Source organism: Eptatretus burgeri, chromosome 3 (assembly GCF_056783735.1).
Source record: "Eptatretus burgeri isolate ZD-2024b chromosome 3, Ebu_testis_v1, whole genome shotgun sequence".
In the NCBI taxonomy this organism is placed as follows: domain Eukaryota; kingdom Metazoa; phylum Chordata; class Myxini; order Myxiniformes; family Myxinidae; genus Eptatretus; species Eptatretus burgeri.
Window position 1 is genome coordinate 93,552,608 of NC_140963.1, and position 27,663 is coordinate 93,580,270.

The 27,663-nt window shown below is 44.3% G+C and overlaps 1 protein-coding gene across 7 annotated transcripts in view; it reads left to right on the top strand.

Annotated features, from left to right (window-relative positions):
* The window catches only part of ANKDD1B (ankyrin repeat and death domain containing 1B), a 126,090-nt gene that overhangs the window by 16,600 nt on the left and 81,827 nt on the right, over positions 1-27,663 (top strand). For 6 of the 7 annotated variants that reach the window (XM_085874542.1, XM_085874545.1, XM_085874543.1 and 3 more), the window contains exons 4-7: positions 19,014-19,112; positions 23,553-23,657; positions 23,769-23,867; positions 23,972-24,070. In XM_085874542.1, the coding sequence (XP_085730668.1) occupies positions 19,014-19,112; positions 23,553-23,657; positions 23,769-23,867; positions 23,972-24,070 (402 nt within the window). The remainder of the gene's footprint in view (positions 1-19,013; positions 19,113-23,552; positions 23,658-23,768; positions 23,868-23,971; positions 24,071-27,663) is intronic. The other variant, XM_085874546.1, reaches the window with a different exon arrangement.

Consider the following 27,663-nt stretch of genomic DNA (forward strand, 5'->3'; position numbering starts at 1 on the left):
TTTGTCCAAATGCATCCATAACCTTTTTGAGATATCCTGCTCACAGACAGACAGACAGACAAATACACAACAAACAGACAAGTGTGAAAACATAACCTCCACACACCCTCAGCAGTGGAGGTAAAAACTGTAACAGATGCATCCAAGATAATTATCCCAAAAGGCCATTTTTTAAATTTCAATCCCAACTTCACAACAACAAAAAAACAATTCTTAAACAAAGAAATACTCTCAAACAAAAGACAAATTACAACCTTCACGACCAACAACAAATTTGTCCTGAAAACAACACAATTAACACACTCATCAACAACCAAAAACCGAAACATTGGGAAAAATTCATCAGCAGTCTTGACCATAAAGCACAGGATAAAATTCTGGCGGACTATGCACAACTCACGCAGCAACCCACCCCATCACACGAATCAGTTATCAATCACGACACCACAATCCCAAACAAAAAGCAGCAATCAGACAACCTCATGAACTACTCCACTTAACTTGGTCACAAACCCACCATTCCCACCAAAAGGTGAAAGAAATTGAAACTTGACAATAAAGCTCCACAACCTTTCGCCTTTCAATCAGTTACAGATATGATTTTTAAAATACTCCAATTCTACAGGACCAACAATGCTGTATCTCAATTACCAATGAACAGGAAACACATGTTTATGTGGGAAAATTACACACCCAGGACAATGATCAAACCCAGGTTCTCTGGTGAACTTGGTGAATTGTACCAGTGCTCTGCCATCTGAGCTATCTGGTGACCCATGAACTGAGTATGCAATCCTGCTCCTATGGTTGGCAGTGAGTGTCCCGGAAGCAGCGGGGAAAGAGATTGGCATCTCTATATGTGGGAGAATTGTGTGCTCAGCTGGCAGGTTTCCCAGATATCTCTGATGACAAAACACTAGTCGAGTTCACCAGAGGACTTGGCTTCATTTCCTGGTTTGGGCACAGTTTTCTTACATAATCATAATACAGTATCTGAAATATACACCTGAAACACCTGGGTCATTTAGCCATAAATATACAACCATTCATGGACACACAAAATTCCCTCTGCATTGAAAAAGCAATAATACCAGGACTGAAACTTAACAAATTTCCCAATAACCCAGCATCATATATCAACTCATTTTTCTCTTAAGCACCTGAGCAGGCTTATCCCAAGTAATATCTCCCCTTTTATTCCTTTAGCCCTATCACAGCATGGCTTCTGTCCATTACACTCAACAACCACTCACTCATCTTTCTACATGAACACAATACATTCGAGATGGCTTCAACAAAAAACAACCCCCACTGTGAACTGTTCTCGGAGCAATAGACATGAACAAATAGCTTTTGACATCATACCCGCCACATTCTCAAAGAAGAAATCCTCAACTCCAACATGCATAACGACAATAAGAAACGGCGAGCAAACTTTCCGTCGGGTCGTCAAGCTCAGAAAACAATTACCATGCCCTCTCTTCCTTCAAACTTCTACCGATTGATGTTTTACAGGGCTCTGTACTATCTTCCTCACTTCATTTTATTCCTCCATGGCCTCCCGACCCCTAAAGCAGACTCATAACTTCTATCATATGCACATGAGATAACAATTGTCCGACAACATTCTAATTTCGTCCAGGCTACCAATGCCCTTCAGCAGTATCTCTCCAATCTTGAAAATTGGCTCACACTGAATCACATGTCCACTCAAATTTTCTGAAATCCTTCTCACCCCAGACAGACATTACTTCGATGCACTCCAACCATTACCCTTTTAAATCAACAACTTTTTCTTGACAGGCATCCAACATCACTGGGCATCACCTTGGATACCCAGAAGACTTTTACACAACACACATATATATATATATATATATATATATATATATATATATATATATATATATATATATATATATATATATATATAAAATCACTGCCAAGGCTAACCACAAAATCAACACTCTAAAAGGAATCACTCATACAACCTTTGGAATCACTTCATACAACCACAAAAGAAAATCACCTCGAAAAACTTACAAACTTCATCTGGGCTACTATCAATTATAACAGCCGTAGCTGGGCAACTGCTTCTTCAGACCATAATCTACAAAAACACAAAACAAAGCTCTTTTGTATGTTTTGTTTACAAAACAAAGTATGTATATGTATGTATGAAGGTATGTAGGATCGTAACAGGATGCACAAGATCTACAAACATAGCCCACTTCCGTGTTAAAACAAATGCACTCTTAATGGTAATCCCACATTATATTAAATAAAGCAATTCGATGTATGTATGTATGTGTGTATGTATGTATGTATGTATGTATCTATGTAGGTATATGTATCTATGTGTATGTATATGTGTGTGTATCTGTGTATATGTATGTATGTATGTATGTATGTATCTATGTGTGTATGGATGAATGTATTTATCTATGTGTATGTATCTATGTGTATGTATATATGTGTATGTATCTATGTGTATGTATCTATGTGTATGTATAATGTATCTGTATCTATTTGTGTATTTATCTTTATATCTATGTGTATGTATGTATCTATGTAGGTATATGTATGTATGTGTGTATGTATGTATGTGTATGTATATATGTATATATGTGTGTGTATCTGTGTGTATGTATGGATGTATATGTGTGTATGTATGTATGTATCTATGTGTGTATGGATGTATGTATTTATCTATGTGTATGTATCTCTGTGTAGGTATGGATGTATATGTATGTATGTATGTATCTATGTGTGTCTGGATGTATGTATTTATCTATGTGTATGTATCTATGTATATGTATCTATTTATGTATGCATGTATGTATCTATGTGTGCATGGATGTATGTATTTATCTATGTGTATGTATCTATGTGTTTGTATATGTATCTATTTATGTAAGTATGTATATGTATCTATTTATGTATGTATTTATCTGTATATCTATGTGTATGTATCTATGTATGTATATGTATATGTATATGTATCTATGTGTATGTATCTATGTATGTATATGTGTCTATGTATGTATATGTATCTATGTATATGTATATGTATCTATGTATACGTATCTATGTGTATGTATATGTACCTATGTATATGTATATGTATCTATGTATATGTATATGTCTATATATATTAGGGTGGTATGTATATGTATATGTATATTAGGGTGGTCCAAAAACAGCAAAAAAAAAAAAAAAATTCCGACGTCTCCACAAGCCTTAAATTATTCCACTATGATTGAATAACGTGCATAAAAAATTTAAGTTGATCGGAGGTGATTTAGAGGTCGCTCCATATGACGACTTTTAGTTTCATGAGTTGGTTAAATTAGGGTAGGGTCAGGTACGATTGCGGGTACTTCTGGATGTCCGAGGTGAAAATGGAGTGCATTTTTGAACTCTATGGGGTCGATTTACTCTAAGAAATGACTGCACCGACATTGAATGCACTACCATTTCGAAAATATGACCTAAAACAAGATTTATCAATACTGGAGTTGAGTAACTAATCAGACTCATTTCGATATTTTCTAATCTATAATTCATTTGTTGTCCGTCTAAATATTTCTTAGAGTAAATCGACCCCACTGAGTTCGAAAATGCAGTCCATTTTCACCAAGGAAGTTCATAAGTGGACGGATTCACATCTCACCATACCCTAATTTTAAAATCAATGGAATTACAAACTATTAGAATATTTCATCTCATTTACCAAATACCACTATCATCTCCGCCTCTATTGCTGTCTCCACTCCCGCCTGAACTTATTTCTAGCCGGCCCAACATCCAGTGTTTTAGATTCAATGATTCACGAAAAATATGTTAGTTATTTATTTAGTTATTATTATTATATTAAATTAGGGTATGGTGAGATGCGAATCCGTACACTTCTGAACTCCCGAGGTGAAAATGGACTGCATTTTCAAACTCAGTGGGGTCGATTTACTCTAAGAAATGCTTAGATGGCCAACAAATTAATTACAGATTAGAAAATATCGAAATGAGTAGGATTAGTTACTCAACTCCAGTAATAGTGGGGCAACTTAACTAAATATAGCATAACAATTGTGCATTTTGTGAGGCAAGCACCAAATTTGGCACACTATTAGCCTATCATATTATGAATAGATTTGGATATTGGGCTATCTCAAATTCAGCCGCTGATGGCTGTGGCAGCCATTTTCCACTGCCATCAAAAATTTTGAGATGGCCCAATATCCAAATCTGTTCATAATATGATAGGCTATGAGTGTGCCAAATTTGGTGCTTTCCTCACAAAATGCACAATTGTAATGCTAAGTTGCCCCACTATAATGATAAATCTTGTTTTAGGTCATATTTTCGAAATGTAGTGAATTCAATGTCGGTGCAGTCATTTCGTAGAGTAAATCGACCCCATAGAGTTTGAAAATGCACTCCATTTTCACCTTGGACATCCAGAAGTACCCGTAATCATACCTGACCATACCCTAATTTATTCAAGTCATGAGACTAAAAGTCGTCATATGGAGCGACCTCTAAATCACCTCCGATCAAGCTAAAAAAATTTATGTGCGTTATTGGATCACATTAGAATAAATTTAAGCTTGTGGAGCAACATTCTATTTTTTCGACTTTTTTGGACCACCCTAAGGCCAAAAAAAAAAAAATGTTGCATTGGCGTAACGGGTCACTGAAAAATAGGGTAGGTAGGTAGGGATTTTTTTTTTAATAAATCCCTCCCAAAATCTCCCTCGGCTCGAGTACCCCCCCTTTTTGTCGGCGACCCCCCCCCACTCAAAAAAAAAACTAGTACAGTGAACCTTGCCTAAATCGAACTTGCATAAGTCGAATAATCGCCTAAGTCAAAGATCTTATCAAGTTCTCTTCTCTTTATATTCTTTTGTTTTTACACCTTTAAATCTAAGCTATTTCTTCAGTCCTAACAGATTCGACTTAGACAAGGTTGACTGTAGTTTTTACAACAGCCAGTGGCGTACTGTCGTACATGGTAGACAAAGCATTGGAGGGGCAGAGCATTGTTCACGAACAACACTCTGCCCCTCCAATGCTTTGTCTACTGAGTACGACGGTACACCACTGACAACAGCTCTAAGATGTGTAAATTCTATCGTCAGATGCCAGGAAATCCCATATGAAGACCCTTTAAATTTTTTTTTCCCCTGGGGGAGGCCCCCCAAAGTTCCTGCTGGGGCTCGGGCCTTTCGCCTTTGGCGGATGAAGCCCCCCTTTCCCCAAGATCCTGAATCAGCCCCTGCCAAGCCTGAGATATCTCAGGCACCATCTCCAGGGGAATACACAAGATGCTGGTTTATAGCCTTTTCGGTGCTGTTCACACATATATCAACATTTTTAATAGCAAATACAGTGAACTCTGCCGAAGTCAAACCTCTCTAAGTCAAATAATCGCCCAAGTTGAAGTAATTTTTTTAACAAATCATGCAAAACATGTCTTTACCTCTGGTAAGACAAATTTCTTCTAAATCGAACAGATTTTTGTGGTCCCAAGAGACGACGAAGCGATAACCGAAGTCGTCTAAGATAGACACCTTTTCCGCCGCCAAAACGTCCGAAAAGGACCCTCCATCACTGCTAGACGCTTGCACGGAGGAAAGTATTGGAGCAGTGTCACAATTTACGTCTGCAATTCCCTGAATGATATCTCCAAGCCTCGCATCTTTGTCGCATTTTCGTAAGACGCTGAACAGTTTTTTAGGCCCAAGCATGCCAGTAATCTTGATAGAGTACGCGGCCATGTTGGAAACAACAGACGACGTACTGATCGAGCGAGGCGCAATATCTCTCCCTCGTACAGATGATATGCAGAGCCGTTTCGCGCGCGCGCGCACACACACACACACACACACACACACACACACACACACACACACACACACACACACACACACACACACACACACACACACACACACACACACACACACACACACACGCAGCGAGCTAAACTATGACATATGCATAGCGCAGCGTGCAGCGGGTTCTGTCCGAAACACTTCCGGGTTTTTGCGATCGCGATCGCAATCAACAAGATACTTGATATCGATTAAAAAAAAAAACCGTAGGGTCGGCGGAATTTTTAGGGTCGGGCGGGTTACGCCAATGCAACATTTTTTTTTTTGGCCTAATGTATATGTATATGTATCTATGTGTATGTATCTATGTATTGTTACGAATTTGGAATTCAATTGCACACAACATACAGGTTCCCTTAGTCAGCTATGTCGATAAGTGCATGTTCCCTAGATAGCTCACCTTCCATTGTTTAAATGTTCAGAGATCTAATAGATGCGCTGCGGATCGATTTAATAGTTAGGGAACGAAACAATGGAGACGTCCCTCCCCCTCTTCTGCGAAGAGGAAGAAGAACCCTGCGGTGATGTCAACAACTCCCTCCCACCCGTGGTTGAGCGGGGGTGGATCACGAGGGCATGAGTCACGCCGGGTGTGGGGGAGGGGGTAAAAAGGAGAAAGAGGACATCTTTTCTTTGTTCAAAAAGAGTTCTTGGAAAGAGTTCGTGGAAGTCCCGTGAAAAGAGTCCCGTGGTAGGGCTGAGTTCGTGGGATGACCTTGTGGGAGTCCCGTGGCAGAGTTCGTGTGCTGAGTCCCGTGGGAGGAGTAAGCTTTTTGCTTCGGCAGTTGGGGAAGTCGGGAGGAACCCAGAAGCCAAGGAGCTGCGTGGAAGTCCGGGCGTCGCGAAGGAGACGCGAGCTGGAGGCGCAGCCTTGCCTGCTGTGTCGCGCAAACCGCGCGTTCGTGTGGAGAGAGCCGGAGAGAGCTCGCCTGCCACACGGAAGGCCCGAGCTCGACCGCGGCTACGCTGGCTGCTGTGGGGACGGGATGTCGCGGGTCGCCCAAGCCAGACACCACGAGGGTGCAGGTAACCTGCAACGGTCTCGTGGGACTCGTTCGGTCTGCCAAGTCCCACGCCATAAAGACCCAAGAGGTCCAGTCTGACCCCATTGCCTTTGATGGGGTCTTTTTCCTGCTTTTCTTTCGAATGAATGTTGTGGCGTCGAGTCCCGTAAGTAAAACTGTGTAAGTGACTGTACATTAATAATTGCTTATAGACGGTTGTAGTTCTTTTGTCGTGCTTTTGTTGCTTGTATAATTGCATACGTGTTTTGCCTTATTTAATTGCATATGTGTTTTATTATAATAAATGTCCTTGTGTAAATGTAAACCTGCTCGTTTCGTCCATTCCCTCATTGACGGAACATTTTGTGTGTTGGGAGTTGGAAAGCCGTTGGTTTGCCGTAATAGGGGGACATTTGGACCGACGGTTCTCGGCGATTACGCCGCTCGGAATCGCGCACGGACAGGCTCGCCTCGGCGGTTTGTTCCGTACGAGTTCCGTCAAGGGTGGAATACCCCGGTAGATGGATCACGTGGGTATTTAGGTACATTGAAGATTGGCAATCGACCCTACCCCACGTGATCTGCCGATTAGCGTATTTCGGTTCTTGTACAAGGACCCGTCGCTCGGAGTTATCTGGGCGGCGATCTATATTCCGGGCGATCGGTCGGGCCAACTCGACTTGCGGCTCCGTCCAGAGCGGTCGTTTGGCGGCCGACCCCCGGCCAGTAACAGTATGTATATGTATCTATGTATGTATATGTATCTATGTATATGTATGGATATGTATCTATATGCATGTATTTATGTATGTATATGTATGTATGTGTATGTATCTATGTATGTATATGTATGTATGTGTATGTATCTATGTTTACGTATCTATGTATGTATATGTATCTATGTGTATGTTTGAATGTGTGTGTGTGTATATATGTGTATATATATATATATATATATATATATATATATATATATATATATATATATATATATATATATATATATATATGTATCTATGTGTATGTATATTGTTACGGCTGTGGAAATTCGCAGACCACCATATAGGTCCTCAGTTCAGTTATATCGCTGAGTGTGTGTTCAGATAGATTTCCCCACCGTTGTTTAATGGATATTATTCGTGTGGACAGGGCTGTGATCTTTGAGTTAGCCGTTATTCTTTGCTATCGTTATTTTGGACCAACCACACCACCAACCACCTTTTTACAAGCACCCAACCACACCACCCTCACGACCACCACCCATCCCCAACCATGCCACCATTACAACAACCACACCACCAATCACCTTCTCCACACCCACGCTACAACCCTCTCCGTATCAAAAACCGTCTCTGCCATGGAGAAAGAAGAAGGCGTTCCAATAACGCACGGATTTTTCCTCTTACTTTCCCGCGCTTCAGGACGGGGGAGGGCGAGTGGAGGGAGAATAGATAAGCGCTACCAGAATGATTGCCACGAGGAAAACGCCCCCCTTCTGGAAGTTTCCCGCAGGAGCTGGAAGGAGGGCGGGGCGAGAAGGGAGGGGGAATAAAAGGGCGCGCTGGACGCAGCGCAGGGGCTGCGTGGAGAGAACAGAGTCGAGAAGCGAAGGGAGTTGGTTGTTGGTCGGTCGGTGGAGGTCTCGGTCTGGGTGGAGCAGTCGGTCGGTGGAGGTCTCGGTCTGAGTGGAGCAGACAGTCGGTGGAGGTGCTCGACAGGGTCCATCGAGGGTCACCCAACCAAGTCACCACAAGGGTGGAGGTAACCTGTGGCGGCTTCTGGGAGTCCCTTCGGTCAACCAGGCTCCTTGGACATAAAGGCCTACGGGTCCAGTCTGACTCTCTTGCCTTTGAGGGGGTCTTTCTTTGCTTTTATTTGTGTGAATGTTGTATCGCCATGTCCTGCAAGTTGAACTGTGTAAGTGCTTGTAAATAATAATCATAGACGGTTGTAGTGCTTTTACCTTGCTCGTGTCTTGTTCCCTTCCCCCATTTATTGCATCCCTGTTTACGTGTGCATTATAAATAAATGTCCTTGTGTGAATGTTAACTCGTTCATAGTGTCCTTTTTCCCCAATTGAACTGCTATCTTGCTCTCGGAATAATAGTGGGCTTTTTAATAGCCAATAAAAGAATTGGGTCCAGCGAGGTCTCACGATAATACACCGCTCGGTTATCCCAGAACGGAACGAATCGCTCGCGGTTCGTGTCCAAGCAGACCTCGCTGAGGTACGGTCTCTCGGTAGTCTGCCCGCGTGAATACTTAGGTATATCGATAATTCGGCGATTGACCCTGTCGCGCACGGGTAGAGCGTTGACTAGGCCGTGGTGTGCATTTGGAGCACACCCGTGACTGGTTTCCGGCGTTGTTCCAGAAGGTCGCGACTGAATTGTCCGTCCGGTAGGCGAGACGGCCGCCATTGGCAAACGCGGCAGTCCACACGCTGGGCGGGCGGTAGATTCGTAACTGTTGTCAAGGAGTGAGATTAAAACCCATCTCTCCTCCGAACCAAATTAACGGGAATCGGATCAGGGGTGTGTGGAGCGACCCTCGATTCCCACCAAATACGAGCTTTTAAATTGTTCCGATAAGCAAGATGGCGGTTCAGGACGAACGGGAGCAGGGGGTAATAAATAGAGATTTAGAAATGTTTGAATCTATGGCCCGGGGCGAAATCACAGTGCAGGACACTCCCATTATGCGCCAGGTATTGTTAATTTTGCTGGCAAAGATGGGTGGCATGGAAAGCTAAATGGATGAAAGTGCTTGCAAGATAATAAGCGACATGGAAACAAATATGCAACAAATGAAAAATGAAAGGGGGAAACAAAATGGATGGAATGCAAAGCGAAATGAAGACGAATTTGAAAAAAAACGCAAAGGAAATGAAGGAAGAAATAAAAAACAACATGGATGAGAATATGCAAAAAATGCGGGGTGAGATGCAGCGCATCGAGCGGAATCTCCAGGCTGGGCACAAGGCAGTGACGGCAGTGGCGCGCGACGAAGCGCGGACAACGGTGTGCAAAATGGCGGCGCCACGGGCTGGAGCGAGCGAGCTGAGGGGGAGTGTGGACTGTGTTGGCCCCGCGGTGGAGGACAAATTAATACGGGAGACATGTTGGACGAGACTCGTAACGGCAGAGAAAGTGACGGTGACACAGAGGGAAATATTAAATTGGGTGACTGAGATGACTGAGACGTGTACGACACACATAGAGACGAGAGAGATAACAAGGGAGACGCGGGAAGTAAAAATTAACAGAGACGCGGGAGATGGAAACGGTAGAGGAGAGGCTACACGATAAAGACGGGGTGAAAGACGAGCACACACACATGGAGTTCGAGGAGGACAATGGGGGCAAGCTGGCAGAATGTCGTGACCCGGTGCAAGCAGCCGGATAGCCTCCTCCAGGAACAAGGGGAGGAAATATGCCCCCTTGAAGCGGATCTCGGCCAGGTGGCTCCGGTCGTACTTTGCGAGAGGGGCGAGTGCTGTAGACGTGCACACACGGAGCTTGGGGGGTTTGGTGACCCCGGAACCACTTGTAGCGCGAATCCCCATTGTGAATGTCCCGGTATGTGTGTTCACGAGTGTGGCGAAATGTGTGCTGCAACACGCGCATGGCGTGGGTGAAAGGTTGTGTGTGAAAGAGACCGCGTGTGTGAGTAAAATGGTGTGCGAGGTTGCGAGTGAGCCGAAGTGCGTGCCTCCCAGCACACCGTGTGTGGATCAAAACACCGTGTGCGAGTGAACGGCCGTGTGTGAAAGAGACCGTGTGTATGAGAGTGCTGTATATGAGGGAGATGGCGGTTGGCATGCGGGAACATGCAACCGCATGTCCGAGTGAGAGTGTCATGTCGAGGTGTGTGAGCGTCGTGGCACATGGAAGTTTGTGCGCGAGTGTGTGACGACAACAGTGCCTGACGGTGGACAAAGGCCGAGTAGCAGCCGTAGCTATTTTGAGCACCGTGCCGGGTTTGCACGGCAGCACGCGCGGGGTCGGTGCTGTGCTACGCACGAGGCCGCCACGTGCGCCTGCGGAAGTGAAGCCCGGTCTGTAAAGGCACGCGGTGGATTAGCCGATCCCGCGGATGGACAGAAGGTAGGCTGGATGTGAACTTGGACCGGATGGGTTCTCCAGGCGAGCGTGTTTGAAGCTCCGACGAGCAGAGCACATGTGCTCGCATGGGGAACCCCTCGAAACGCGAGGCTTGTCTTGAATGCGTACGGTGACGTCGTGGCTGCATGGTCGGAATTCGGCAGGATGGAAATCCCTGCCCGATGGTATGGTCCGAGGAGGGACGAGGTGCGCGAACAGCTGCCATGACGTCACGGGGAAAGAGCGCAGGTTGCGAGTTACCGCGCTGGTGCGCGCATTAAAAAAAAAGCAAGCCTCGCTTCGGGTGAACAGGATTCCCTGGGCAAGGGGTGGAAGACCCCCCTGCCCCGGGCACAGGATACCACCAGTTAGGGGGAAGGGTTCGTGTTAGTTAGACCGGCTCCATGGGGCAGGGATAAGTCCTCATGGAGCCCGTGGAATGGATTAGTTAGAGGGATTTTAGTTCAGATTTAGGATGGGAGATGGGAAATCATATTTGGAGACAGCGACAGACTTTGGATGTGTAGTGGAGACGTAGCTTAGCTACGTAGTGTTAAAAGGATGTGCTATATCGTAAGGGACGACGAGGGAGCACGAGGTAGTTATGGGATTCAGTGAGAAGAATGGCAGTGATCAGTGATGGAGTGAAATGAAGTGGTGAAATGAATGGAAACATGTTGAGTGAGTGAGGCCAGCAGGCCTGAGTGTATGGATTGAATGTTGAATGCAGGGTGCGATGAGTGAATGGGGGGAGGAGTGATTCCCACCCAAGGGGCCCCGGGGTCAGTGTAAAGTGAGTTAGTGGGGAAGTTAAATTTACAAAATGGAGGTCGTTTTGCTGTTGGTGGGAGCATAGGCTCGAAACCCGTTTGGAGGGGTGCAGGAGCCCTGTTGACGGGATGGGAGCGTGGCTGCGAATGGTGAGTATCGCTTAGTGGGTACTCTGGGCACCGGGCTAGTCAGCCGCAGTAGGCCAAGGGTCCATGGGGGGCCGGGATAGTGTAGTGGGCACGGGTAGGCCCGCATGATGCGGGGCCCGGGGCGCCATTGGCCACGTGGGCAGTGCATTGGGCACGGGCACCCAGGGAAGGGGCTCGGGGTGCCAGCCTGCCACGTGAGCGTTTCAGGCGAGTCGCCAGGGAGGGCACTCCCAGTGTTGAGGGAGCTGGTAGGCTCGGAGACAGTTGTAGTGCCCGGGGGTGCCATCGTTGGAGAATCGGCAGAGGGTAGTTCCTGCCAAGGGAGCCACGCATCCCAGCCATGAGACCGTGTGAGGGCACGGGAGGAAAATTGGAGGGCAATGCCCAAATTTGTGAGGTCACCAACACAGGCGATGGGAATCCTGGTTGTTAGAACCGATAGTTTAAGCGAGAGGCGCTTTTGGAAAGCCCCGTGGTAGTTAAAACTTAAATGGTTAGAGTCGATAGGAAGTGTACCTCTCAGCACCATCCATCCCTTCGCTTGTTGTGGGCCACTGGACCCACTTTGGGTTAATAGATCGCTGAGATCTGAGGAAGCCATTCTGAGGCTTAGTTGGGCCTCGACACAGGACACTAGCTCTCCCTTATTCCCCTCCAGGAAGGGAATGTCGGGGTTGGGAGTAGGCTAGGATGAGGATAGGTTAGCTGGACAGAGACCATAAAGGGGGTTAGGGAGACGAAATTATAGTAGCGACAATAAAAAAATAAAATAAAACAAAAAAATAAGTTTGGGCTAAATTGGGGATTTTTGGCAAACTAAGGGAGTGGGTATGGACAGAGACAGGCAAAGGCGATAGGTTGGGAGGGAGACAATAGGGTAGGTCCTAGCCGCCTTTCGAGTGGCCAGCACCACCGCACTCCCTCCACCAACCTCCTTGAACAAGACAAGAGGCTGGCCAGTTTCATCTGCCGGCTGTGTTTTGCTACAAGGCCTGTGCCGGTCAGTTCATCTGCCGGCTGTTTTGCTACAAGGCCTGTGCCGGTCAGTTCATCTGCCGTCTGTTTTGCTACAAGGCCTGTGCTGGTCAGTTCAGCTGCCGGCTGTTTTGCTACAAGGCCTGGGCTGGCCAGCTTCACTTGCTGGCCTTTTTTGCTACAAGGCCTGTGCCGGTCAGTTCATCTGCCGGCTGTTTTGCTACAAGGCCTGTGCCGGTCACTTCATCTGCCCGCTGTTTTGCTACAAGGCCTGTGCCGGTCAGCTTCACCACCGGCCCATTTTGCTACAACGGCCTTGTGTTGCCTTGCCATGCCTTGTCTGCCTGCCTTGGCCTTGACCCCATGCCTGCTAGCCCTTGTTGCATTTGCCCCATCCATTCATTACCATGTGCGTCAGAATCACCGCGCGTGCTGCAGGGACTGCCCTGTTGGCAGCCGCATCACGCGACTGCATTGGTGGCCCGTGCACCGTGTTGTCCATCCATCCATCTGTACCACGGGACTGCATTTGTGCAGCCCGTGCACCGTTTTGTGTTCACTGGGCTCATTTCAAGGGGGAGGCCTAGGACTGCATTGGTGCAGCCAGCCACATTCCCTGTCACCTGCATTTGTTCATGAGCCAGAGACTGCGTTTTGAGTAGCCTGGCTCCCTACTTCACAAAATGGCCTGTGGGATGACATTGTTGTGTGTTTTTCTTTTCCCACAGAGTCCATCAGTCCTGGGCCATGGTGTAGTGTAAAATTATAAGGTTAAGGTCTAAATTAAGGGTAAATTGTAAATGAGTTGCTTCCTCCTGCATGTGTGTCATAGCGCCGGCAATTTATTTATGTCGTCTGTATGAGTGGGTTTGTTTAGTTAGTTACTCAGCCTGTAGGTTATTTATTTTTGGGACACGAATACACTAAATGTCGCTCTCAGGGATCCGAAGATAAAATGTACTAGGGGAAACTTACACATGATGGCACACGAAAATTCGACGACTCGGGATGAGTCTGTAAAAAGGGGAGGGGGTAGTGTTACGGCTGTGGAAATTCGCAGACCACCATATAGGTCCTTAGTTCAGTTATATCGCTAAGTGTGTGTTCAGATAGATTTCCCCACCGTTGTTTAATGGGTATTATTCGTGTGGACAGGGCTGTGGTCTTTGAGTTAGCCGTTATTCTTTGCTATCGTTATTTTGGACCAACCACCTTTTTACAAGCACCCAACCACACCACCCTCACGACCACCACCCAACGCCAACCACGCCACCATTACAACAACCACACCACCAATCACCTTCTCCACACCCACGCTACAACCCTCTCCGCATAGAAAACCGTCTCTGCCATGGAGAAAGAAGAAGGCGTTCCGATAACGCACGGATTTTTCCTCTTACTTTCCCGCGCTTCAGGATGGGGGAGGGGCGAGTGGAGGGAGAATAGAGAAGCGCTACCAGAATGATTGCTACGAAAAACCCCGACCCACGAGGAAAACGCCCCCCTTCTGGAAGTTTCCCGCAGGAGCTGGAAGGAGGGCGGGGCGAGAAGGGAGGGGGAATAAAAGGGCGCGCTGGACGCAGCGCAGGGGCTGCGTGGAGTGAACCGAGTCGAAAAGCGAAGGGAGTTGGTTGTTGGTCGGTCGGCTGAGGTCTCGGTCTGGGTGGAGCAGTCGGTTGGTGGAGGTCTCGGTCTGGGTGGAGCAGTCAGTCGGTGGAGGTGCTCGACAGGGTCCATCGAAGGTCACCCAACCATGTCACCACGAGAGTGGAGGTAACCTGTGGCGGCCTCTGAGAGTCCCTTTGGTCAACCAAGCTCCTTGGACATAAAAGCCTACGGGTCCAGTCTGACTCCCTTGCCTTTGAGGGGGTCTTTCTTTGCTTTTATTTGTGTGGATGTTGTGGCACCATGTCCCGCAAGTAGAACTGTGTAAGTGCTTGTAAATAATAATCATAGATGGTTGTAGTGCTTTCACCTTGCTCGTGTCTTGTGCCCATCCCCCATTCATTGCATCCCTGTTTACATGTGCATTATAAATAAATGTCCTTGTGTGAATGTTAAATCGTTCGTCGTGTCCTTTTTCCCCAATTGAACTGCTATCTTGCTCTCAGAATAATAGCGGGCTATTTAATAGCCAATAAAAGAATTGGGTCCAGCGAGGTCTCGCGATAATACACCGCTCGGTTATCCCAGAAAGGAACGAACCGCTTAAGCGGTCCGTGTCCAAGTAGACCACGCTGAGGTACGGTCTCTCGGTAGTCTGCCCGTGTGAATACTTAGGTATATCGATAATTCGGCGATTGACCCTGTCGCGTGCGGGTAGAGTGTTGACTAGGCTGTGGTGTGCATTTGGAGCACACCCGTGACTGGTTTCAGGCGTTGTTCCAGAAGGTCGCGACTGAATTGTCCGTCCGGTGGGCGAGACGGCCACCATTGGCAAAAGCGGCAGTCCGCACCCTGTGCGGGCGGTAGATTCTTAACAATATGTACGTATGTATATGTATGTATGTATGTATGTATATATGTCTGTATGTACACTATGTTGCCAAAAGTCTGTGGACACCTGTTCGTCCAACATCTCATTCCAAAATCATGGGCATTAATATGGAGTTGGTCCTCCCTTTGCTGTTATAACAGCTTCCTCTCTTCTGGGAAGGCTTTCCACTCGATATCGGAATATTGCTGCTGGAATTTGCTTCCATTCGGCCACAAGAGATCATTGGCATCTCCCGCAATGAAGCTGAGTCTTTGGGCCTCTCACTCAATCACCGCAGGTTGGTCGGTGGTCTTTCTGTCTTCTACCGACTCCTCTCCAGCCTTGCCCCCCCTGCTCTCTCTGCGATTTGTCCCCACCACATTTCCACAGGGCGCTCAAGGTCCGCCAACAACCCCCTTCTGGTAAAACTACCAAAATCACGAATCACTGCTCATCTTCACTCTTTCATTCCTCTTTTTTCCCGCCTTTGTAATAAACTTCCTCACTCTATTCTTTCCCATTCTTCCCTCCAGGCTTTCAAAACAGCTGTTCACCACCACCTCTTATCTTCCCCCATCCAAATCCTCGATCTTTTCTACCCCTGATAATCCACCCAAGCCCACTTCCTTCAATTCTCCTGCTTTCCTTCCTGAAAGTCCCTTTAATGTCCATCTTCCCCTCGCCATGTTCCCCGTCCCATCCCCATCCCTCTCCCTTCCACAGTTCACCTGTGTCTGTTCCCCAATGTTTTGTCCCTTCCACTCCCGCCCCTCTTGTCTCATGCCTCATTGCTGTGAGTTGTGTGTTAGCTCTCATACGAGCCTCGACCAAGGTATACAAAAAAAAAAAAAAAAAAAAAAAAAAAAGAGCATGAATGAGTTCGGGCACTGATGTTGGGCGATTAGGTCTTGCTTGTAGTCGGTGTTCCAATTCATCCCAATGGTGTTCGATGAGGTTGAGTTCCGGGCTCTGTGCAGGCCAGTCAAGTTCTTCCACACCGATCTTGACAAACAAATCATTTCTGTATGCATCTCGCTTTGTACACTGAGGCATTGTCAAGCTGAAACATGAAAGAGGGCCTTCCCCAAACTGTTGCCACAAAGTTGGAAGCACAGAATTGTCTAGAATGCCATTCTATGCTGCAGAGTTAAGATTTCCATTCAATGGAACGAAGGGTCCTTGCCTGAACCATGAGAAACAACCTCAGACCATTGTTCCTCCGACCCCAAACTTTACAGTTGGCACTATGCATTCGGGAAGGTAGCGTTCTCCTCGCATCCGCCAAACCCAGATTCGTCCGTCGGACTGCCAGATGGTGAAATGTGATTCATCACTCCAGAGAACACGTTTCCACTACTCCAGAGTCCAATGGCAGTGAGCTTTACACCACTCTTAGCCAACGCTTGGCATTGTGCATGGTGGTCTTCAGCTTGTGTGCAGCTGCTCAGCCATGGAAAGACATTTCATGAAGCTCTCGACGAACAGTGCTTGTGCTGACATTGCTTCCAGAGTCAGTTTGGAACTTGGTCGTGAGTGTTGAAACTGACGACAGACTATTTTTCCGCGCTGCACGCTTCAGCACTCGGCGGTCCCGTTCTGTGAGTTTGTCTGGCCTACTACTTCGAGGCTGAGCTGTTGTTGCTCCTAAATGTTTCCATTTCACAATAACAGCAGTTACAGTTGACCGGGGCAGTTCTATCAGGGCAGAAATTTAACGAACTGACTTGTGGGAAAGGTGGTATCTGATGACCGTGCCACCTTGAGTCACTGAGCTCTTCAGTACAGCCCATTCTACTGCCAATGTTTGTCTCGAGATTGCATGGCTGTGTGTTTGATTTTATACACCTGTCAGCAATGGGTGTGCCTGAAATAGCCGAATCCACTAATTCAAAGGGGTGTCCGCATACTTTCGGTCACGTAGTGCATGTGTGTTTTTTCATACGTCAGAAAATCATAGAAAAGACATGGCTGGCCAGATCTCCACCAAATTTTGCATACATGTTGGTAGTACCAAGGGTCAGGTCGTAAACACACACACACACACACACACACACACACACACACACACACACACACACACACACACACACACACACACACACACACACACACACATATAAAAAAAATCCCTCCTCTCCCCCTCCCTGTTGGAGGAGACGACTTGCCCAATGCTCCCGAAGGGAGTGGCGAGCGAGTGTTTCCAGTTCACCTCAATATGAAAGGCAATCAATGCATCTCCTCTGCAGTCCAGCATCCCTCTCACCCACGTCACTCCATGATTACCCATCCTCTGCCCCAACATCATACGAAATGTACAACTGCTCACCATTACCCTCATATCCTAAATATTATATATCCTCTCCCACAAAACACCTCCATGCGCCATTACATTCACAAATATCTATCATCACAGTCCATAGAACATTGTCCCCCAAACAATATTCTCAACAACCACTCTCCCCCCGAAATTCATTCTTCTGAGGCTACAGTTGGTCGTGAAATGGGAGTCCATCTGGGTAGACTCTAGTGTGGACACAACCCCTCTCTTTTACAATATCAATATAAGCTGCACCCAACACCAAACCCAATGTTCCCCCTCTGTCTATCCGCTTCACAAACCACCACACATATCATGACTAACTGCCCCTCCCCAGTGCAACACAGATACCTCTTAAACGTCTCCACACTGCATCTATTAAAGCGTCTGGTGTACGCTTCTGGATACTTGAGTACTCACTTGATGACGCTGCTCGTTTGACGAGGTTACTACAACTACAATAACAACAACAACAACAACAAGAACTCTATAGTTTCGATTGTTCAAGAAGAATAGACATGGCTTTTTCATCGCATCAAACTTCCATGATATGACCAAAGTGTTACGTAGTCATTGGGATGTACATCAAGCACCAACCAGAACAATTCGTTGAACTTTGCAGTCCATTAAATAATCACTGAAGCTTCACGCATGCCTTTCATCCGTTTGGTCAATGCATGGTGTCACATGCTGTGGTTTTTTTTTTTGTAGAGTGACAATTTCAGTCTGATTGTAGGGTCTGAGAAACACCAGTGCGAGAGAAAACAACAGCAGATGTGAGTGTGAAAAACAAACTTGGAGCAGATGTGAGTATTATTAAGGATCCAGGCTGTGATTATCACACATAGAGACCCAAAAAGACAAGACATCACCAAACACAAATGCTTGTTATGCATTGTGAATAATGTAGTCTCATGGCTTTTGGTAGCAATCTCACGTTTAATTAAATGTGTAGGTTGTTGTAATTAAATGTGATGTAGGTTGTAATACGTAGCAATGTCATATTTAATTATATGCTCCTTTTCTTGTGTTTCAATTTTGTTGTGCTTAAACAGCTGCCACTAGAAGATGTAGTCAAAAGGTTTTCCCCTTTCCAATAAGTTTGAGGGCAAAAAATAGCATCTAACCTCTCTTCCAACGTCATCCGGACGCTCAATCACCACTAGAAATAAACGTGATACTGCGACGACGGGACATATGCAAAAGGATTGACATCTGTGTGTGTTTCTTTTTGCTTCATGGTCGAGGAAAGAGCTTTTTGACTCACCCTCGTAGTGATGCTTCACAGGCCTGATGAGGTTGCTGATTTTACTTGTTCCTCTAGTTTGGAATGAATGCCCTTTTACTGGCTGCCTGGTTTGGACACCTAAACGTTGTACAACTGCTCATCTGTGCTGGAGCAAAGGCTGCTTGTGAAAACAAGGTGTGTGTGTGTGTGTGTGTGTGTTTGTGTGTTTGGTTGTGTGCACACATAAGTGCACAACCATCAACATGCACATTTGCAGTTCATATTCATCTAAAAGTTGAGTCTCGTGGAAGAGGCAGAACACAGAATGGATCAGGATGTAGCAGAACAAAAGGAAGAGCTGGAAGAGATGAAGGAAACACCAACAGCAGAGTCGAGGAACAAAATAAGTGGAGACAGACAGACAAGGGATGCAGGTAAGAATGAGGGGTAAAGGAGGATGCAGAGGGTGGACAAGATGGATACAAGAGCAAGCTCTTAGTAAGGAAAAGCCAGAAATTAGGAAGGAGGTGGGCTTGGTGTGGGCAGGGTTAATAGGGAAAAAGGTGGGGGGGGGTGGTAGAAAAGATCATGGTTTTAGATGGGGGATGATCTGAAATGGTGGTGAACAGCTGTCTTGAAGACCTGGAGAGAAGAATGAGATTGAAAGGAATGTGGAAGTTTATTCCACTGGTTGGGAAAAAGAGGAACAAATAAATGTTGGTGAGCAGTGATTCTAGATTTTGGGAGTTTCAGCAGAAGGGGGTTGATGATTGACCATGTGTGTCCTGCAGAAAACTGGGGGTGACAAAGCACAGAAAGAGCAGAGAGTGCAAGACCAGAAAGGAGAATAGTAATCCATAAAGCTGCGAATGAAGGCCTTGTAGGTGGATAGGAGTTTATATGTGCCAAGGAAGGACTTTGCATGATGGAGGATGCCCAGTCGGCGGCTGGCTTTGAGTCCAACATTGAAATGTGGTTTGACTAAGAAAGATCATGGCTGATAGTGTGACCTAATAGTTTGGGTGACTGAACTTCTTCAATAGGATTGTTAAGAATGCATGTGGGAGCGTTTGCCAGAGGGTCCTTTGGGAGAGAGAGAAAGTGTGAGATTTATCAGGATTGAAAGACATACTCTAAGTGTTTGACCAGTTTGTGATTCTATCAAGCTCTCAAGAGAGGGAAGAGGCTGCTGCCTGCCTATCTGAAGGTTGAGGAATGTGACAACTGAAGTCATCAGCAAACAAATAAAGAGGATTTTCCAGAGTCAGAGGGATCATGGATGTAGATTAGGAATAGGTTGGGGGCCTAAAACCCTGGGGCACTCCAGTCTTGACAGAGAGAGGAGATGAAAGGATTCCGTTGAGTGCCAAGCATTGGCTACGAGAGTCTAAGAAGTCAGAAAACCAGGTGAGGAGTTGACCTTGGATTGCATAGGTGGAGAGTTTGGAGAACAAGGTGGTGTACTCCATCGAAAGCTGGAGATATGTCCAGAGAGACAACCCTGATCTCATGTCTGACAATGAGTGCCTCAATCCATTGTTGGGTGAGTAGAAGCATCATGTCTAAGGTAGAGTGACCTTGTATGAATCCAAATTGATGATCTGAGATGAGGTCATTGGAAAAAAGGAAGAATTTTATGTCAACTGCAATGATGGATTCCTTGACCTTGTTGATGATTGGAAGTAAGTTGATCGGTCTGTAGTTAAGTGGATCAGTTTTTGCACCTTTTTATGTGATGCAGTAATGTTGGATGACTTCCAAGCAGAAGGAAGACAACTTAAGGCAAATTATAGGGTGAGAAGTGCAGAAAGGGGTTGTGCAAGGGCAGCGCAGCTGGATTTTAGTAGACGTGAGCTGATGCCGTCCAGTACAGTTGCAGAATCAGAGTCAAGGGTTGCCAGAAACCTCTCCACCTTCTCAGGTGCTAAAACCATGGTCCAGGAGCAGTTGGGTGCAACTGAGTATGTTGAGTACAGAGAGCGAGGGGTTTGCGACACAATATTTGGAAGCAAACACAGAATTGAGACATTTGGCCTTCTCATGAGCAGAGTTGGCTCTATTGTCTTTTGAAGTGACGGAAGGGATTAAAGGGGTGCATACTTCAGAGGCAGACTTAACAATGTGCCACCATGATTTAGAGGAGGGAAACAAGGTTGAAATTTCAATCTTGAGGTTGTACAGATGTTTTCTGTCTCTCCTGAGAGTGGACACACACTTGTTGTGGGCTTTGTAAATGATAGTTTAAAATCTACTCTTTCTTGAATGCATTAATTATTTATTATTTATGTGTTGAGCTCACCATTACTGGAGGTGCTGAGCTTACAGGTCACAATCAATTTATTTTCCTTTTCAAAGTAAAACATGAGGTACATGAATTATGAAACTATTTCAGTTGAATTTGATAGCACAAGCAACAAAACGATAATTTGAAAATTTTTGCACTGACAAACTACTTCCGGTGCAATCATCATTTTTTGCTCCCATAAAATGTTATTACTCACGCTGCATTTGCAGCTGTAGGCTGAGTGTGTGAGTATTACGATGACCCCGTCTATTTGTCAGCAGAAAAACTGGATGAGGGAAGCTATAATCACCCAAATTTGGCACTGACCTTCGTATTTATTTATGTCTTGGTCGAGTTTGAGTTCACAAGGAAAAATATATGCCATAAAAAATTAAAAACAGGACTTTAATTACTCAATGCAGCCATGCGACAGGAGAGGTCATTGCCCTCTGTGGCGGTAATTGCATTAGGATAAACAACGGTGTGAATCAGCACCTCCATTGAGTGAATAATAGCTGAAAACAATAACAAGGGCTTTCCACTTCAAACTCCAAATCTGACTTTAAATCCTTTCTGAAAGACATTAGGTGCATCAGCATGTCAAAAATGGCAAAATAGGGCAAAACAGATCAAAATAAGAAAATAGGTCATGTTGGCCTCATTAGCAAAACTGATCTAAACTGATCCGGCCATAAATCGGTCAGTGTGACAAAGTTTGCATAAGGTATTTGAGGACACTCAAGGTGCATCGGCATATTATAGGGTAAGAAATGGAATGCAAATAGGTCAAAGATAAGGTCATAAATAGGTCAGTGTGGCCTATTTGCAAAAAGGTTTTTAGAACATCGATGGTGCATCAGAATATTCAAAGGTTAAAAAAGGTAGGAAATATGTCAGCTTAAACATAATTACTGAAAATAGGTGAAGGTCAGATCAGAGCATACATTTGTCAGCATGACCTAGTTTGCAAAAGGAATTTAGGACACCCAAAGGAGCAGTATCACCTCTGCGTGAATGCATGTCTTTGCCAAATTAAGAATTTGGTCACAGTTATAATTTTAAATCGGCTTCTTCAGGGAACACATTGTGATCCACTTGCAAAATTTCATGTTCATTCAATGCAAGGTTTTCTTTGAAATTAATTTAGAAAAATGTTCCATTAAAGGTCGCTGCCTTAAAAGTTATTAAAGATCAAGGTCAAAAATGTATATGCAGCTGCACAGCCTCAGTCCATTATGTATTCCTGAAAATTTGATGTTTGTAGCCTGGCATTTTGGTGCCATTGGACCAACAAAAATCGGTTATAATGATAATAATACAACAGGCAACAGGCATTTTAAAGCCATTTTCCCTGCGAGAGCAGGGCTTAGCTTTGTAGGCCCTATAACAATCTTCTCCATCGTTCTCTTTTTGAGGCAATGTGTTATGGCCGGATGCCCTTCCTGACGCGAACCCTTTTACTCGCCTCTTACGACATGCAGGGATATGGTGTACCTATTCTAAACCGGGGCACACACCAGGAGGTTATCATAATAATAACAATAATAATTTATAATAATAGCCAAAAGAATAACAATAAGTGTTCCATTTAGAAATGGAAAGCCTTAATTATTAAAATACAATAATCTAATTGTTTATTTCCCTCTGGCGTCTGACGTGGCAAGCTTACCAATCATTGTTGTCCGATCATGCTCCTGATCATGCAGACGGGCTGATTCCCACAAGTTGTTCCAAGCAATTCAATAGACTGAAATTGTTCGTGCAGTTGAACTTCAGTAAAGTGAGTGAATAAGTCAGCGGTATATTTTTTCCCCCTTATTCTCCGAAAAGCTCATCTTCATTGTATGCTCCTCGTTTTCAAAGAATTGTGTATTTGAGATAACCTGTTGGTCACTCGCAAAGAGCCTTATTCAGCATGTTTTTTGGAAACCTCCAGAAAACTCATTGCTATTTTGGATTTCCACGGACGTTTTTATGAATATAAACTCAAATACAACACTTTGATGCCGTTGCAATTCCATTTTGAAAGTGATTGGCATTATGATGAAAATCAGTATTCAAATCTAATATATTTCTTGACATGCCCATGGGTGGATCAAAATGTTCAGCTGATGTTATTTTTAACAGATGATTGCTGCATCCTATATATTAATTGCCAGTCATATGGAAACTGTAGCCAATAACTCTCACGCATTGACCATAGCTGTTTGCAACTGGCGATACAGTACAATATAAACTTTTGTTTTTTGCTGCACATTCAATATCTTTTAAGTCCAACATTTTGCTTCTGATGAAAATGAACAGCATATTTTCACTGACACATTATTATGTCTCCTCAATCATTTTGTTAGAATGGCCTAAACATTTTCCACTGCGCAGCACAAAGAGGAAGCATTGACATTTTGCAGTTCATCATTGAAAATTTTGAAAACCTTTCGCTTGATAAACCTGCTAAGGTAAGCACAAAGTGTCATCAAATCTTTACAACTTCTAAAAGTTTTCTGTTTGCATTTTGGTGTAAAAATATTTTAAATGATTTTTGTTTTTTCATTTTTTTTCTCCTGAAGTCGAATCAAACGGCAACACACCTGGCAGCAGAACGTGGGTTTGCAGAAACGGTTAGCTTCCTGATCAGCTGCAGTGCTTCCTGTAACATCACTGATAACGTGTGTTGCAACTACATCTGATTTTTTTCATTACAATCTCTATTATGTCACCTATTTTTGCTTAAAACTACCTTATTTAAAATAAACTTGTCATCTTCATGCAGGAGGGAAACTTGCCTTTACACATGGCTTCAAGGAAAGGGCATCTTGATGCCATTCGAGAAATTGTAACGCAAACGAGTGACATCAATGCAAAAAACTTGGTAAGTAACGTTCTTCTGTATTGTCACAGTCAAAAAAAAAACAAAAATTCTGACACACTGAGTGGTCTTTATTTGCAGCTTTGTCTTGATCAATTTTTTGGTGGCTGTCACAAATTATTTATGAATGGCTGTTGGGTGGTGTATTGCATTCGTTGTTCCTTGTATGCCAATTGTACGCTTGTATGCCAATACAATATGAAATAATTTGTGGATTATATATGACTAATGTTTATTGGGCCCTCATGGACCGTTAGGCCTAGAAGCGACATTGGGGATAAGCTCTCAAAGTGTATAAAATACTCCAGTGGCTCAGCATCTCAAATTGCCTCTGACAGTCTAGCCTCGCACCAGCCTTCTAATGCCGGGATTGTTGTCACTAATGGTTGTAGAGGAGAAAGGCGGATCACTGGCACCTTAAAAGCAGTTGCTTTGGCCAGATAGGGCTTATTAGTCTTGGGAGGCATCTCATCTAGGAGAAGAAAATTGAATCCAAATCTGACCCTTCTTTGTGGTTGTTGAAACCAAAGGCTAAGGGTTTAACGGGGGTAAAAGCAGTAATCTTTCTTAAATGAGGTGGCCTTTGCATTTGTTAACTTGTGGGCCACCCTTGGGCAAGGTGTACAATCCCGTTTTAGCCTCCCGATCAGGGTTACATGAAGCCATAGCAGCAGGTGGTGGAGGGCCATGCAGGCAGCTGACACGTATTTCCGTTAATGGCTGCATGGCCTTGTTGGAAGGCAGAGGATTTTCATATGGAGAACAACAGGCAGGATCACCCATCTAATATAGACACTGCCCTGAAAAAGGCAATGGTAAACTACTTACACATGAAAGCACCAAAATGGCTACTGGCGAAGAACAAATTGTTAACCTCCGCCATCGAAGATCGGAGGTTACTGTTTTCACCCCTTTCTGTTTGTTTGTTTGTTTGTTTGTTTGTTTGTGAACAATATTACGGAAAAACTCCTCGACGGATTTCGACGAAAGTTGGTGGGGGGATGAGGTCTGGTCCAAGGATCATGCCATTAGATTTTGGACTTGGTCCAAAATCCAATATGGACGCTATGGCGGCCATTTTGAAAAAATATTTGATTTTTTTTTTTGCATTTCTACATGTTTTAAGTGATTTCCAACCCCCCCCCAAAAAATTATTTTTTGAGAAAAAAAAATTTTTTGCAACTTTTTTTTCAACAAAATTTCGATTTTTTTTTTTTTGCATTTTTACATGTTATAAGTGATTTCCAACAAAAAAAAACATGCCAAAATTATAATTGCGGCTGATTTTGGAACTTCAGGTGGATATACCCACGTAAAATAAATTTCTGTCTCAAGGAATCTAGTTATGACGAATGAATTGAGTATGTAAAAGTTAAAAGTAAAAGGGAAAGTTGCAAACTATAACTCTGTGAGCACTGTTGACGTCAAATTGAATGAATAGGATATCAGGTTCACTTGAGTGACCTCGCAGTATTGGCGGCGGAGGTTTTGCACTCTACCGAGTGCTCCCCCTCTAGTTTCGATGAGATGGAATGGTCATTATGATGGGTCTGGATCAAACTCGCAAGGAAACGCAGTTGCTGTGGTCACCAGAACAGAAATTCGAACTCTGACCCTCTCAAACGTTCACAAAATTGAGACATGTAATGTGAGGTCAATGGATCAGGGAAAGTTAGATGTACTAAAGAGAGAGAGATGGAGAGACAAGAACTGAAATTTTGTGGATAAGTGAACTTAGATGGACTGTTTTGGGGCAGTTTCAATCTGATGATTACAAATTGTTGTTTCCTTGTCATGAAACTTGTAAAATAAATTGAGTGGCAGTGATTTGCATAATAAGACGGCAGGGTCAGTAGTGGGGTGTAATCCAGTTAATGATAGAGTAATATCAGTGAGGGTGAAAGGATATCCAGTGAACACAACCATCATTCTGATAAATGCTCCAACTTCTGCAGCAGATGAAGATAATGTAAAGGAGTTTTTTGGAAAGTTTCAGGAACTGGAAGAACAGGTAACTAAAGAAGATGTTTCAATTATTATGGGAGAATGGAATACAAAAATTGGAGAAGCAGGAGCACTCAGGATTGCAGGAAAGCATGGACTTGGTATTCATAATGAGCAAGGGAAGCGAATGCTGGAGTTCTGTGTGGAGAATTATCTCATAAATGCAAACACATGGTTCAAACAACCTAAGCGCAGGCTGTACACATGGACTTCACCTGATGGGCAACATAGAAATCAGATTGACTACATTCTAATCAAAAGAAGATGGAGAGCAATGTAAAACAATCTGGCAATACTCTGCCAGGCACATACTGCAGGACAGATCATGAACTCCTTGTGGCAAAACGATGAGTCAAATTTGAAAGGATGAAAAAAAATAAAAACTCTGACCAGATATGACCATAAAAAAATATCCAAACTAGAACGGCACTTGGTAGAGCACAAACCTCTGCCAGGCTGAACAGTTTATGTTTTGTATCCTACTGATGGCCTGGATCTGAACCAAAATCAAATCCGCTTGTTCTTGTCAACAACTCAACTCATCCACCAAATTTTTTCTGAATCCATCCACAACTTTTTGAGATGTCAAGCTATATATCGTTTTTGGTCCAATCTCTCAATGGTGAAGAACCATTTATAAAAATTCTCGTATCTGGATCCAGATATTCACCAAAATCTAATAATTTCGTCCTTGTCACACACCCAACCGGTCCACTAAATTTCGTCCAATCCATAAACAACTTTTTGAGATATCCTACTCACAGACAAACAAAGAAACAGACAGACAGTGTTGAAAACATAATTCCGTCCACCTTCAGTGGCTGGGGTAATAACCAGTGGCAGGGGGAATAACCTTGGAAAGCAAGTCTTTCTAAGATTTTAGAAAAACAATTAGAAAGAGAAATAAGGTTTGTCATTCTGAATTCCCGTTTATCGCCATATTTGAAGATGAGAATAACTTTTGCGACATTAAGATGAGAAGGGACAGATCCAACAAGGAAAGAAAGACTGAATTCCAACAAGGAAAGAAAGATTGAAAATGTTTTGGATGGCATTGAGCTTGACCTTTGACCAATTTGACAAGATTTTATGCACACCAGCACATTCCCTGTAGGATGATGTGATTGTGTCACCCCCTGCAGTGACACACACACACACACACACACACACACACACACACACACACACACACACACACACACACACACACACACACACACACGGTCTTTTCTCGCAACAACCATGAGTCTAAGAAAGATGGAGGGATGGTTTCAATGATCATTTGTTGTGACCATCCCTACCTTGTTTGTATACTTTTTGGAGAATACACATTTCACGCACGGAGGTGGATGCTTTGAGACCTGGGAGGGCTCTGTTCCACCTTCTGAAACCCACATATGGAGATAACAACCGACACACACACACACACACACACACACACACACACACACACACACACACACACACACACACACACACACACACACACACACACACACACACACACACAATTACATTTTTACTGTGAGTAAACTTACATGAGCAATTCTGACAATTCCTCAACAAAAAAGCCTCAGCCTACCTCTCCCAAT